This window comes from Crassostrea angulata, chromosome 6, assembly GCF_025612915.1.
Source record: "Crassostrea angulata isolate pt1a10 chromosome 6, ASM2561291v2, whole genome shotgun sequence".
In the NCBI taxonomy this organism is placed as follows: Eukaryota; Metazoa; Mollusca; class Bivalvia; order Ostreida; family Ostreidae; genus Magallana; species Magallana angulata.
Genome location: NC_069116.1, coordinates 52,609,842 through 52,623,635, shown reverse-complemented (window position 1 = coordinate 52,623,635; position 13,794 = coordinate 52,609,842). Strand labels below are relative to the sequence as shown.

General features: G+C 34.4%; 1 protein-coding gene across 10 annotated transcripts in view; it reads right to left on the bottom strand.

Moving 5' to 3' along the window:
• LOC128188405 (H(+)/Cl(-) exchange transporter 7-like) overlaps nt 1–13,794 on the bottom strand; it is a 45,962-nt gene that overhangs the window by 17,396 nt on the left and 14,772 nt on the right. For 8 of the 10 annotated variants that reach the window (XM_052859436.1, XM_052859437.1, XM_052859438.1 and 5 more), the window contains 6 exons: nt 10,044–10,193; nt 9,103–9,177; nt 5,715–5,780; nt 5,160–5,295; nt 1,877–1,986; nt 1,259–1,402 (listed from right to left, as the gene is read on the bottom strand). In XM_052859436.1, coding sequence (XP_052715396.1) covers nt 1,259–1,402; nt 1,877–1,986; nt 5,160–5,295; nt 5,715–5,780; nt 9,103–9,177; nt 10,044–10,193 — 681 coding nt within the window. Of the gene's footprint in view, nt 1–1,258; nt 1,403–1,876; nt 1,987–5,159; nt 5,296–5,714; nt 5,781–9,102; nt 9,178–10,043; nt 10,194–11,187; nt 12,375–13,794 lie in introns of those variants that run through there. The other 2 variants (XM_052859440.1, XM_052859445.1) reach the window with 2 other exon arrangements.

The following is a 13,794-nucleotide window of genomic DNA, read 5'->3' as shown; positions in this document are numbered from 1 at the left end:
CATTGAATTAAATTAATTTTTATATGTAAAGAATGAATCAAGATACAAGTCACTATTGCAGCCTTCACATCTTTCCTATTGCCAATTGGGTGGAGGAACTCTACTTTCTGTCATAAATCATATCTTTGATGTAATAATGATCTTTCTTTTTAAAAAAAAAATACATTCTAAATTGAATCTTGAGACAGATCTTGTAATTTTCAGTACTTTGATTTTAACATGTAGGTAGTGTAATAAGTACATTTTTTTTGTATATTCCTTATTTCTCGCTTAAGGCCAATATTAACTCTTTTTCATCACTTCTGCTGCAACAATGAGACACCTACATGTACAGTAAGCTAGACCATTTAATAAATTGGTTTCTTACTTTTTCTTATCTTTTCTCTGCTATTCAAACATGCAGACCATGTTAGACAGGAGATTCACACTCAGATTCATTCAGTACCTATTATACTTTGATTAGTACAATTTTTAACAAAATATTACCGTATTCAAAATTAACAGTCATTGTCACAATGTCACAAAGATATAATTAAGAGTCATTGTGTATATTACTCAAATTGTTTTACACTGTAAATTATATGAAGAGCAGACACAGGTCCCCATAACTAATGCTCGCTAAAAATAATGTTTGTCCAACTCTTTGCCTCTTTAATATTTGAGAGACTCTGCAAGAATTGTTTCTCTTAAAAATAATAAAGAAATTTTAGAGCTGAGCAGTTTAAGAAAATCTGGTCACTAACTCCCATATAAAGGAACCCAAATATTCTAAGAGTTGTTTTTTTAAAGGGGGGGGGGGGGGGGGTCATCAGAACATATATAGTTAAATTTGTTAGTTTTGCAGTGATTTGAAAAAAGACATACCAAGTCCCTCGTTTTTCTAATAACTTTATCAGAAGATTGGCCCCTGTTATAAATGCGCATCCTCACATAAAATAAAGTAAATGTATTGGGAACTGATCAGAAACTGCCGCAGTGCCTGAATATTTTCTTATCACATGTACAAGATTTTCCTTGACAAAAAAAGAACCATGCAAAAATGACTCTTTCTGACCTAGTCATACAAATGTAACTCTACAGTGCAATAATAGCTTAATCACTGAAACACTAAGAAAAAATACTGAACTTTATAAATGACATTCAAATAATGACAAAGAAGCATAAATAATGAAACAAATTTAAACAATGAACCTTAAAAGAAATAAGGAAGAAAAAAGAGGAAATATGACATAATTTAGAAAAGGAAACACCAAGTTACCTTTCCACAGGCCAGTCCCCCCAGAATGGACAGGACCACACCCACTGTCTTGGCCACGAAGGCTCGGAATGTCAATAAGCCTGGAATCTTTACACCGTTGAGGTAAGACTTGATATATGGAATTCCACTCCCTGCTGCCATGGGCTAAAAACATACAGATCACACATTTATTCAATATATATAGCCAGTATATTTTCAATAATTTTAAATCTTGTTTTGTTACATACAATAATAATAAAGATAATTTAATAAAACAAAAATGAGAAAGTGCATGGATTTTTCTCAGTTATCATAAGCTGCAACAGAGTGTATTTCAAAGCAATGTACATTACTCCTGCTATCCTCCTTGGCCTTGTGTCACAGAAGAAATAACTAAAGACAACTGTTAAGTCTGTGCCATTCATTCTCAAGGAATGATCCTTAAAGTGCAAATCTTTTTACAAAATTATTTAGAACTATTTTTATCTCTGTAGGTGTATTTTATCATTGCTAAATGAATGAAAAGGTTACTGATTAATATCTAGCATTTATAGATTTGACCATAAGTCATAAGTTCTTCTGTAGAACAAAGCCGTTGTTGCAGCACTCTGTCAAGATGTTTCAAGTGTTGCAGCATACCTGTAGAAAGGTGACCAGTGCGGCTCCAGCTACAGTGATCACCAAGTTGATCCCCATCCACATCAAGGCCGGCTGATATAAACAGTTATTTTTGGCACAATCGTCAAAATCTTTGCTGGGTCAAGGTCATCTCAATGTAACAAAATATAATAACCATAGATTCAAAATACCCCCCCCCCCTTTTTTTTTAAAAAAGGCAACAGCATTTAATGTACTGACAAGTCTAAGTTAAATGATTGTCACAATGGTAACAAGAGGCCCATGGGCCACATCGCTCACCTGAGGAACAATAGGTATGATAAAATCAGCTTAATGGAGTCATAATACAAACTATCTGGACAATGTACAATAATACATGTAGATCCTGTATGAATAAAATCCATTTTCCCCTGGATATTCTTATGTTTATAATCATTAGTCCCCTTTCTGACAGGATGATTTTATAGTCATATCATATGTTGAGTATTGCAGTTCTCAAAAAGATCCTTAACAATAATTTATATATCGGATATAAACGTACATCAAACTCTGAACCTTCTCGTGAGGCCAAAGAATTGTCCTGGGGCCAAAGTCTTAATAATTATAAAGAATCATCTGGCTGATTAGTTTCTGAGAAAATTTTTAAAGATTTACCCTATATATTCCTTTGTTAAACTTTGACCCCCCCCCCATTGTGGCCCCACCCTTCCCCTGAGGATCATGATTTTCACAACCTTGAATCTACACAACCTGAGGATGCTTTCACACAAGTGCCAGCTTTCCTGGCTGATTAGTTTTTGAGAAGAAGATTTTTAAATATTTACTCTGTTTATTCCTATGTAAAACATCGACCTCCCATTGTGACCCAAACCTATCCCCAGGGGTCGTGATTTTTACAAATTTGAATCTACACTACTTGAGGATGCTTCCACACAAGTGCCAGCTTTCCTGGCTAATTAGTTTCTGAGAAGAAGATTTTTAAAGATTTACTCTATATAATCATATGTTAAACTTCGATCCCCCATTGTGGCCCCAACCTACCCCCAGGGGTTATTATTTTCACAACTTTGAATCTACACTACCTGAGGATGCTTCCACACAAGTTTCAGCTTTGCCGGCTGATTAGTTTCTGAGAAGAAGATTTTTAAAGATTTACTCTATATATTCATATGTTAAACTTCGATCCCCCATTGTGGCCCCACCCTACCCCCGGGGGTCATGATTTTCACAACTTTGAATTTACACTACCTGAGGATGCATCCACACAAGTGTCAGCTTTCCTGGCTGATTTGTTTCTGAGAAGCAGATTTTTAAAGATATACTGTATATATTCCTATGTAAAACTTCGACCCCCAATTGTGGCCCCACCCTACCCCAGGGGGTCATGATTTTCATAACTATGAATCTACACTACCTGAGGATGCATCCACACAAGTTTCAGCTTTCCTGGCTGATTAGTTTCTGAGAAGAAGATTTTTAAAGATATACTGTATATATTCCTATGTAAAACTTCGACCCCCCCCCCCCCCCCCCCCCCATTGTCGCCCCACCCTCAGGTGAGCTAAAAAGATTAAGTTTACAATACAATAAGAAGAACAGACTTTGAACATTTTCTTAATAAATATTGACAAATTTTTTACTTTTTTAATCTTTAGTTTTTAAGATCTGTGTACAAACATAGAATTGTGAGCAAATCTTTGTATCTTGCTTATAATTCGAAGCTTAACACTCAAATATGGTTAGTAAATAGAAATTGTAAACAATTAAACACAAGAAACATGCACTATAACAAATAAAGAACACAATTTATTTTTTCGAAATGAATCATATATATATATATATATATATATATATATATATATATATATATATATATATATATATATATATATATATATATATATATATATACACACATGTATATACCTACATATTTCCGTCAGCGATATCAAACTCTATTTAAACTGAATAAACTCGAGAAAATGTCGAGCATCTCAACAAAATCTATTGCATTAATCTACCATTACGCAAAAGAAAATTCCGAATTACCGATAGAAGGAATTGTATTTCAGTACCCCTACATCAGATTTTGCTTAATTTGCGCAGGTAAACAGTTAACTGTTTGATTTACCGAAGTATCTGTTTGAATTGATACGTAAAAATCACGAAATACCTGTAGACGATAGTTTCCAGGTTTAAAAGCGTAAATAATGAAAACGAAACGAAAATCCGAACAAGCTAACACCAACACACTTGTTTGATCCTTGTTGGAACAATTAGAAAATTAATTAATAAACAATAAAAACAGAGGGAAATGCACTTTAGTACGTTGTTAATGCATCAGATTTTATCACTTTCGCAGGTAAACATTTACCGAAGTCTATGTTCCAAATACAAGGCGATTGTTTCCCAAGTTAAAAAGCAAAATGAAACGAAAAAATGAAAACAAGCTAAAACCAACATCACAAGTGAAAATGACAACGCGTTGAAATATTTAACCATAATTTACTTCACAATAATCGGCACCAATGTTATTTCCATGTTTCATAGATTATATTCGCACGTGAACTGTTGCACAACAAACTGCCAGCTTCAAACAAAGAACCTCGTTTTCGAGATGCGGTAGACTGGCGATGCTTGTCATAAGACCAGTCTATCGCAATGAATTGCCAGTCTACGATATATGGAATAACGAGCCATTCTTTATAAGTATTTTCGCAATTATCTCAAATTTGGAACAGAAATCGCCTATAATTTTTGCAATTTATATTTTCCTTTCCCTAAGGATGATTTATGCTAAATTACGTTAAGATTAACTCGGTAGTTCTTGAGAAGAAGATTTTTAAAAATGCACCCCCCTTTTTCTACAGTTTCAAGGTTTTCTCCGCTTTGAATACAGATCGGACTTTTATTTCTGCAATTTATATTCGCCCTCCCATAAGGATGCTTTGTGCCAAATTTGGTTGAAATTGGATAAGCGGTTTTAGAGAAGAAGTTCAAAATGTAAAAAGTTTACAGACGGACAGACAGACAGACGGACAGACAGACGGACAGACGGACGGACAGACGGACGACGGACAAAATGTGATCAGAATAGCTCACTTGAGCTTTCAGCTCAGGTGAGCTAAAAAGTACAAAGTATTGCGCTATTCTGAGCTGTTACCATTTTTCCAGTTTTTTAGACAGTTGACTCCTAAGAGACCAATAATGAAGTTAATCCTGGTGTAAAATCAATTAACCTGCTCTCAAACTTTAATTACAAATCTGCTGCTCTTGAACTTAATTGCACTTTTGTTAAGGATACAGTGTTTAATTAAATCAAATTTGAAATGTGCAAGCTTCTCCACAACAAAATGAATGGCTGCTGCTAGGAGAGCAGTCCCTATTCCAATGAAAAACATCACAAGCCATTTGCTCAACCATCTCAGTGTCACCCATTTCTACAACATACAGTTAGATGATCGACATACTGGTCACTTTGGATTTGTGAAAACTTCCATTACATTGGTAAGAATCCATAGGGTACACAGATTTTCTTTGATTGAAACTAAGATTTTTGTAACCAAAAATAAAATAAAGAAAATATTTTCCTATTAATCACTCTATGAACAGGTATCTGAAATTCAAGGTCCTTTTCTATTGGACAAACCCACTTCACTTTTTTCATTAAAATACATCAGAAACCTTATTACTTCTCTTAATGAATGCCCTTTGACTTTGAAATTTCAGGAGAAAAAGAGAACTGATGTTGGACTATTAATACAGATGATAAATGACAAGCAATATTCTAATTCATATTACTAGAATTAATTAATTTATTTATATATACTGAGAAACAATGTACATTAAGGTCACACACCTTTGATTTGTACTTCTCTTGATCCTTTAGATACAGCACATTCTCACACACATCATAGTTCAGGCTCTGAAACAAAAGCAACCTTGACATTATTTGAAGCATACCAAGTCTTTTCTTAAAATCAATGCCAACATAGTATTATTTCATATGATACAATATCAAATGATATTATATCATATTCTACAAGATCATTTTATACAAATTTGTATAATACATGTATCATACAATATCACATATTACAATATGACCTGCTCCAAAAAACATTACCTCCTCCAGCATCAAAACCCTATGGCTCAGATTCAGCATCCATGCCTGTGGAGTGCATCAGTATCACAAGATGCATTCCCTATTTAATTTTGGAAAGAATGAACCAATAATAACTTAGAGATATCTCTCAAAGGGCATGTGCTCCAAAAACTTTAACCAGCTCTTAAAACCTATAACTCATTTAGCATCCGAAACCTATGGCTCAGATTCAGCATTCAATCCTGTCATGTGCATGAGTATTAAAACTTTAAAGACGCACATTCCATGCAAGTTTGGTGAAGTTGGGACCAGTAATCATCAAAGGGCGTCTGCTCCAAAATCCTTAACCTCCTCCAGCATCTGAAATTCATGACCCAGTTTCAGCATCCAAGTATTTTAAGTCCATAAGTAGGTCCAGATGCATCATCAATGCAAGTTTTGGTGAAGATAGGACAAGTAATAACTTAGATACAGGACCTTCACCAAAAACTTGAACCAGGTTTGGATGCTGACGCTGAAGCCGTGGAGCCAGGGGTATAGCATAAGCTCCCTCTGAGATTCATCTCATTGAACCAAAATCTTAAAACAATGACTGGCCAAAAGAGTCGAAACATTTAATTCCCATATGGTTATACTGGTAAAGATAAATAGAGCAGATGAATCATCTCTATTTCAAGATATGTTACATAAAAGGAAAAAAGTACTGCTTTAGAATTCATTTCAAAGATCTCCATATAGTGTCCGTTTTGAAAAGAGACCCAGTTTGATTCTACAAAAGACCTGGCTACCCCCTGGTTTGGCTGGTTACATGATTATGACAAAAATAACTTCAAGAGTGTTTATGAACAATTGAGACCAATGAATCAATAATAATTAGGTATTCTTTTTAGAGTTTGATTGCTTTACAGAAATTAAATGATCAAACAATCAAACTAAAACTATTGCTAACACCAGTGAGGAAATCAATAGCGCTTCACAGCTCACATGGAGGGTCTAAAACAAATGAAGGCAGAGAGTCACCCTATGTTGTCCACGTGCTTCATGTCAAGCCACAAACAAAGGTAGAAAGGCCCAGAATGAAGTCTTTGTGGTATAACATGTCATTTATAACCAAAACAGAGGCAGAAAGGTACAGAATGTTCTCTCTGTTGTATGTGCCAAGCAGAGACAAAGGAGGAAAGGCATACCATGATTCCTCTGTGATACATATAAAGCCAAAGCAAAGGTAGAAAGGCACATACTGATGTCTTTGCTGTGGTAAATGTTTAGACAAAACAAAGGTAGAAAGGCACATACTGATGTCTTTGCTGTGGTAAATGTTTAGACAAAACAAAGGTAGAAAGATATATAATGATGTCTCTTAGCTGCAGGTGTGTGGCTCCGGTCTGAAAAAATTTCGACAGACCTGGGAGCTACCGTGCAACCCATTGAAAAAAGATTTATTGCGCACAAAAACGTGGACCGATTATTGGTAACCTTATTTATCCACAAAGTCTGTGAAGACAATTAGTACCATTAAATTCTTCATGTAATTTACTACTGATATCTCTAAACTTGCCTCAATAGATGTAAAGCCACAAACAAATGCAGGCAAAAAGACTTAAGATGACATCTGAGTGGAATATGTAAAGCTACAAACAATGGAGGCCAAAAGACTTAAAACGTGGTCTGAGTGGAGCATGTAAAACCAAAAACAAATAATGGCCAAAGGACCTTTGCAATTGCTCACTAACACCTAGTAATAATTATCATAAAATAGAGACATCAATTCAATCGCTTTCTTGTAAAAAAAAAAAATTTTGGGGGGGGGGGGGGGATTTCCTGAAGAAAAAAAATTTCATTTAATATTTCACTATAATACTATAATAAAATCTGATAGACATTTTTGTTGTTGTTTCATCATTATCTCCAAGTACTTTTATCAGTATTCATTTAAATAAAATAGTAATTTGTACTCTTTGAGAATTTTTTTTAGATAAAAAATATTGAATTAAAAAAACGCAAAAGAAAATCCAGAAATTGGCCAGATTAAGAGATAGTCTAATTAAACAAGTAATATCCTGGGACTGCTCCCTTCCCAGGAATAAATCAATAAATGGTGAACCTAAGTTAAGGTCAAGCTTTAATTAGTAATGATGGAATACACTGACATTTACAATACATGTACTACTGAGCTTGAGAATTGAAATATTCCTACTCAGAATCAAACCTCAGCTTATTTGGTTTCTCTCAATAACTTTACTTACTTCATAACTGTCATACAACTGTGACCCGCAATGCAAACCCACATGGAATTGACATCTTATAGTCCTCATGAAACTAAGGCATTTATTCCAAATAAAAATTCCCTTTTCTGAAAATATTTCTCTTGTGCACATGATTACTCTGCTTGTGTACAGACAATTGCTTGAAAAGTCAACGATTGTCAGATGTCACCATCCCATGTTCTCACTGTTCATAGAGAGTCTAAGGCACTGGACTAGGTTACAAGATATATTCTTTGTTTCGTGAAATTGGTGGTCTGTCTATTCATAGAAAAAGCCTCAGGGTTTGGTCTGGCTATAAACATGGTAAAGTGTGCATTAACTTTGTGAATCATATACCCTAAACAGGATGTCACTTTAGATGTTACATTAGCAAAGAAATACAAACGATGCATCTTAGTAAACCACTGTGACATGACGGTAAAGTGGTACGTATCACATAGCATCAAAAACACTCTCTGAACATTTGAAAAATGGAGAAGATGTTTCATATAAGATAACAGTTAATTTGGACCTTAATTGGAGAAGTGATAGTTTTACTTGTCCAATTGAACTAATGAAAGGGGGGGGGGCAGTTATATGATGTCTAAACAAAAGACATTTTCATTCAGGCTGAATGTTAGAGGGTGTGATGATTAGAGCAAAGGATACTCTTTGGACCAAGAGTGATTGAGTTAAAAATTAAAGTCCAGGAAAACCTAGTAAATTCTCGAGGTGTCCATTGGGAAATATTCTGTATACCACAGCATATACCCAATGTAAAAGGTAGAGATTTACTTTATCAATTATAATAATGGGATATTTTAATGATATACGCATTAACAATTTGACATACAACTTCAGCCCGACTGCCATTTTGAGGGGCTTAGTCCGCTTACCTCCCATCGGGAAACCAGCCTTTTCCTAAAGCGTGGTGATTCAATACCATACTGCTTAAGCCTCTTCTGTATATCCTACAAAAAAACAATGACATTGCATTTCTTGTTGTTAAATGTGTTCATTATAATCATGTTTTACTGTATCTCCCAAGCTTGGTCCATGCAAGACTTCTATATAACCCATACAGGATCTCAGTACATGTATTACCCACTAAGGACTTCTATTTTCACCATACAATTACCGACATAGAATTTCTATATTACCCACAATGGACTTCCTTATCAATCAAAAAGGACTTTTAGCATATAGACATAGGACTTCTATAATACCCATATAGGACATCTAATGTTAATTACAAACATTTTCTATATTACCCATAACGAAGTTTTTTATTGCCCATAGAGTACTTCTATATTTCCATATTACACACAAAGGACTTCTATGTTAATGATACAGGACTCCTAACTCCTACAAACATTCATCCACAAAGGATGAACTATATTACCAATAAAAGACTCCTCTATTATCCACAGCACCAATATATGACTGCATTATAACCCATAGAGGACATCTATAATTCCAAAACAGGACTTCTTTACTACCCATACAGAACTTCTGCATTAGCAACACAGGACCTCTATATTTTCCATACTGTAATTTCTATACTACTCACACTAGACATGTATATTACCAAGTGAACACAGGTCTTCCTTATTTCCTAAATAGAACTTCTGAATTATCTAAACAGGACTTCTTTTTCACCCATTTAGGACTTCAACATTACCTATACAGGACAGGTAAATTACCCACACTTGTTTTCCTTATTACCTAAATAGGACTTCTGTATTACTGAAACACTCATGATGACTTCTATTTTACCCATACAGGACTTCTAAATTACCTACACAGGACAGGTATAACATACTAAGCCTTTCCTTACCCTGAACTTGGAGGAGAGCAGTGCTGTGATGCTGTTGTGGTTACTGAGTGTATCCCCTTCATCTTCGTCAAACTTGAGCTCTGGAGTGGGGCGGCTCGGCACTCGGTTGTTCAGCTCGTGCTCTTCTTCAGATACTGGTGTCACATGAAACTGTTCAAATCAGGAAGCAGAACTTTAAAAACGTCCTTAGTACTATGGGGTCAAAGGTCAGTTTGCAAAGTAAGAACCTAGGACAATGGTCATTTTGAATAGAAAAAAAATTTCACTTTGAGTATAGAAAGAGTAAGTAAAAAATAATCTTTTGTCAAAAGCAACTATGCAAATTAAATTCCAAATATAATCATCCTGATTACAGCAATAAAAATTTGGTCACTTTATACTTGCTTGTCCTTTCTACATTGATAACCCGATACAATTTTTACCTTCTTCTTCCCCCCCCCCCCCCAAAAAAAAAATATAGATACAATTGTATATCAGACTGGATTACTTTTCAACAAAACCTCCATTTATTTTTGTACCTTGGCTGACCATTGTCCGTATATTCAGTAAAGAATTTTATTATCAAAAATAAAAAGGAACTCTGGTGAAATCAATACAGTTATTTTCATACATCAACAACAGTAATCCTGAGGAAATGATCCAAGAAAAAGAAATACCGATAAAAGAATTATCGGTGTCACATCCTGAATCTATAATGACTATGTACAGAAAGAGAGCAGAGTGTTACACTAATACGACAGATGTGGCTATTTCTGTGCCTATTTAAAGTATAAATAGAATTCTTATTTCAGCAAAAGTAATTAGACAGGTTTATTTTCTCTAAACTTACACAAGAACAACATCAATAAATAAGCAAATCTATCATCTAAAATGAAAATTCCATGGCAATTTCAACCAAATATAATATCTAAACTAATCAAAGAATACAAGAGCAAAAAGTAAAACATAACACATATAAACATTTAATCATTTTTTGATGCTACATTAGACACACTAAACAGACACTTTAAGTACTAGTACACAACACTGAAATCTGAATTACTTTTCAACAATTACAAGCACAATTAGCACCCAGGAATACTTAAGCTTCAAGAAGAGATATTTACAGTTGGATAAATACAGTTACTGACTGCTCGGTACTGACCGGTAACTCCTGTATACTAAGAGCCCCCACAGTGAACACGGTGATCTGCCGAATGGAGCGGACAGTCACACCCGATCTAGAGGCGGACATCACTACCGTAACCTGAGAACCTACATTTTTTGAGATCGCACCACCATCTTATCCACTTCTTTCTGAATTTGGCACCAGCACCATTTCACAGAACCAAGGGTGTTTGCAAATTCAAAGCAATGACGCAGTACAGTTTGATCAAGTCTCAGAAATCAATTTCACTCTTTAAGACACCTATTTCACACACTGACTAAAACAAAGTTTTCACAGTGTGCCATTATTGTATCAATAGACGGGCCGCAATTTAATTCACCTCCGTGTGGAATGCCCTGTTCTGCCGCCCATATGTTGAAGTGAATTCTCTACAATTTTCCTTCAGAATATCATACAACCTAAATATTCTTTAACGACTGGAAAACGGTCATATTAAATTATCTATTACATTTATCATAATGGAATTGCATGACGGCCTGACTGAAAGTTAAAATCAATGACAAGAAGAAAGCCATTAGTCAATTCTCTGTACACTAAAACAATTCAGAACAATATTCTCTTTAAGAAATCCAAGATAAAATTATCAGTATTGGTATTCATTAAATAGCACGTTTAATATTACACAAAATTGGATCCTTAAATAGCTTATTTAGAGAGATATCAGTATAACCTGATATTACTTTTTAACTAAAATATTGTCCCACAAGTGCAACTCTCTCCACCATAATCTTTTTTACACATAAAATGGTGTAGAATTGAAATGCTTTCAATAAAGATTGATGCACTGTATTTTGATTCAAAAACAATTTAATGAACATATAGTAAACATAAAAACAAACAAAAAGACAAAAAGTCTTTCTCTGATACTTGCATGTACCTTAGATCATACCTTAAATTGATACCTAATTGTTTCATCATCAGATTGTGAAAGATGGTGAAAGTTATTCAATGAAGAGCATGAGAGAAAAGGGGGATCCAATTTGTTTGTGCTTGTACATCCTCCCCTGGTTTCTTTAAAAACTTCTGTTTTCCCTCCCTCTCACTTTATTAAACACCTAATTAATCAAACAAACCCTGCACACACAGGGGAGATTTGGGGCCATATGGTTCACAGGGAGCTAAATCTAGAACTACTGGTAGATCCAATGTCTTTAGCACACCATTCAATATAAGTGTCTAAGTTTACACTTTTTATCTTGCTTATCAAAATCAAAAAGAGATTTGTAAGCAGTATATTTTTACAACTGAAGTCTTCGATGAAACAGATTTTTTTTTTTTGGGGGGGGGGGTGTTAAATTATTTAGTTCCAACTCCACCTGATAAATGTACCAAAAAATTCTGTGTCAGTTTCAAAGGCATCAGACAGCCAGAAAATCTAACATAAATAACCAAAGCTTTAGTATCATCAGGTATCTACAGGTCAAAAGGCAATTCCTTTTCCTAATTTTATCTGTGGGATAATTCGAAAATTGTTACAGATTTTCTTAAAGGGAAGTGAAATGATCAACAAAGTTAAAACTCTTGGAAGCTAGATTCTGTTTTGATTTGGGTTTATCACCAGCTCTCAACTAATCCTTAGGTTCCTGCACCTCAGTCATAACACAGCTCTTGTAAAGAGTTTCTGCATAAGATCTAAATCATCTGCCAAAGTCAATAATTATTAATTTATACCTTATTTCAAACTTGCCAACCAGCATACTTGCAAAGCGTACCTTCGCTACATTTTCATACTTTGGTAGCCTTTTTTAAAGTGTGTACCTTATCAATTTCCTTCATACCCAAGTTTTTTAACCACTTTCTTTTTCATCTTTATAACTTTTTTTCACTCTAGACTAATATTAATGACTAGGTTCCTTGCAGATATTCATAACAAAGAGATTGCGGACCCATTATTCAGCCGACTATATTTCTTTTGTTCCACGTGAGTTTTACAAAATTGAGTCCCCCTTGTAAATTTCATGACCCCAGAACCTGGGTGACAATAGAGTTGACCCTATACAATATCAATTACTATGTCACAATGTCGCAATAAGACACTCTAAGAAATGAGGGAATATAAATAATTTGTATTGAAGATTTCAGGATATCCGATTAATCATAAGATCATTCCAGTAACAGACTATTACTGTATACCAACAGCAAAAAAGTTTAGCAATAGATATCTTTCTTTACTAAACCTGAAAATTATTGACCAATACTGTGTTGCATTAACTTAGAGTATCCTAAATCTGTTTCATTTAAATGTCTCAATTGAAAAGAAATCAATGAACTAAACAAAGTTACACCTGCTGAGACAATATGTGTTCTTCAACATTGTAAGCGCACGTGAGAGGGTGTGTTCTATGCTTTGCATTCAGTTAAATAACTTTGCAGGAAGTGCATAGCGGTATATGCTCCACAAAATACCAGTAAGATCTACCAGTAAATGTTGATCAAAATCTATGCAGCTTTTTTATTGACACACTTAATGGAATGAACCCTTATCAGAACACTTTCACAAAGAATTCTTTCAAGGTTTCAGAAAGAAAAATTAGAAATAAAAATATGTTTAATTTATATCTAACTTAAAAATAACTTAAAATA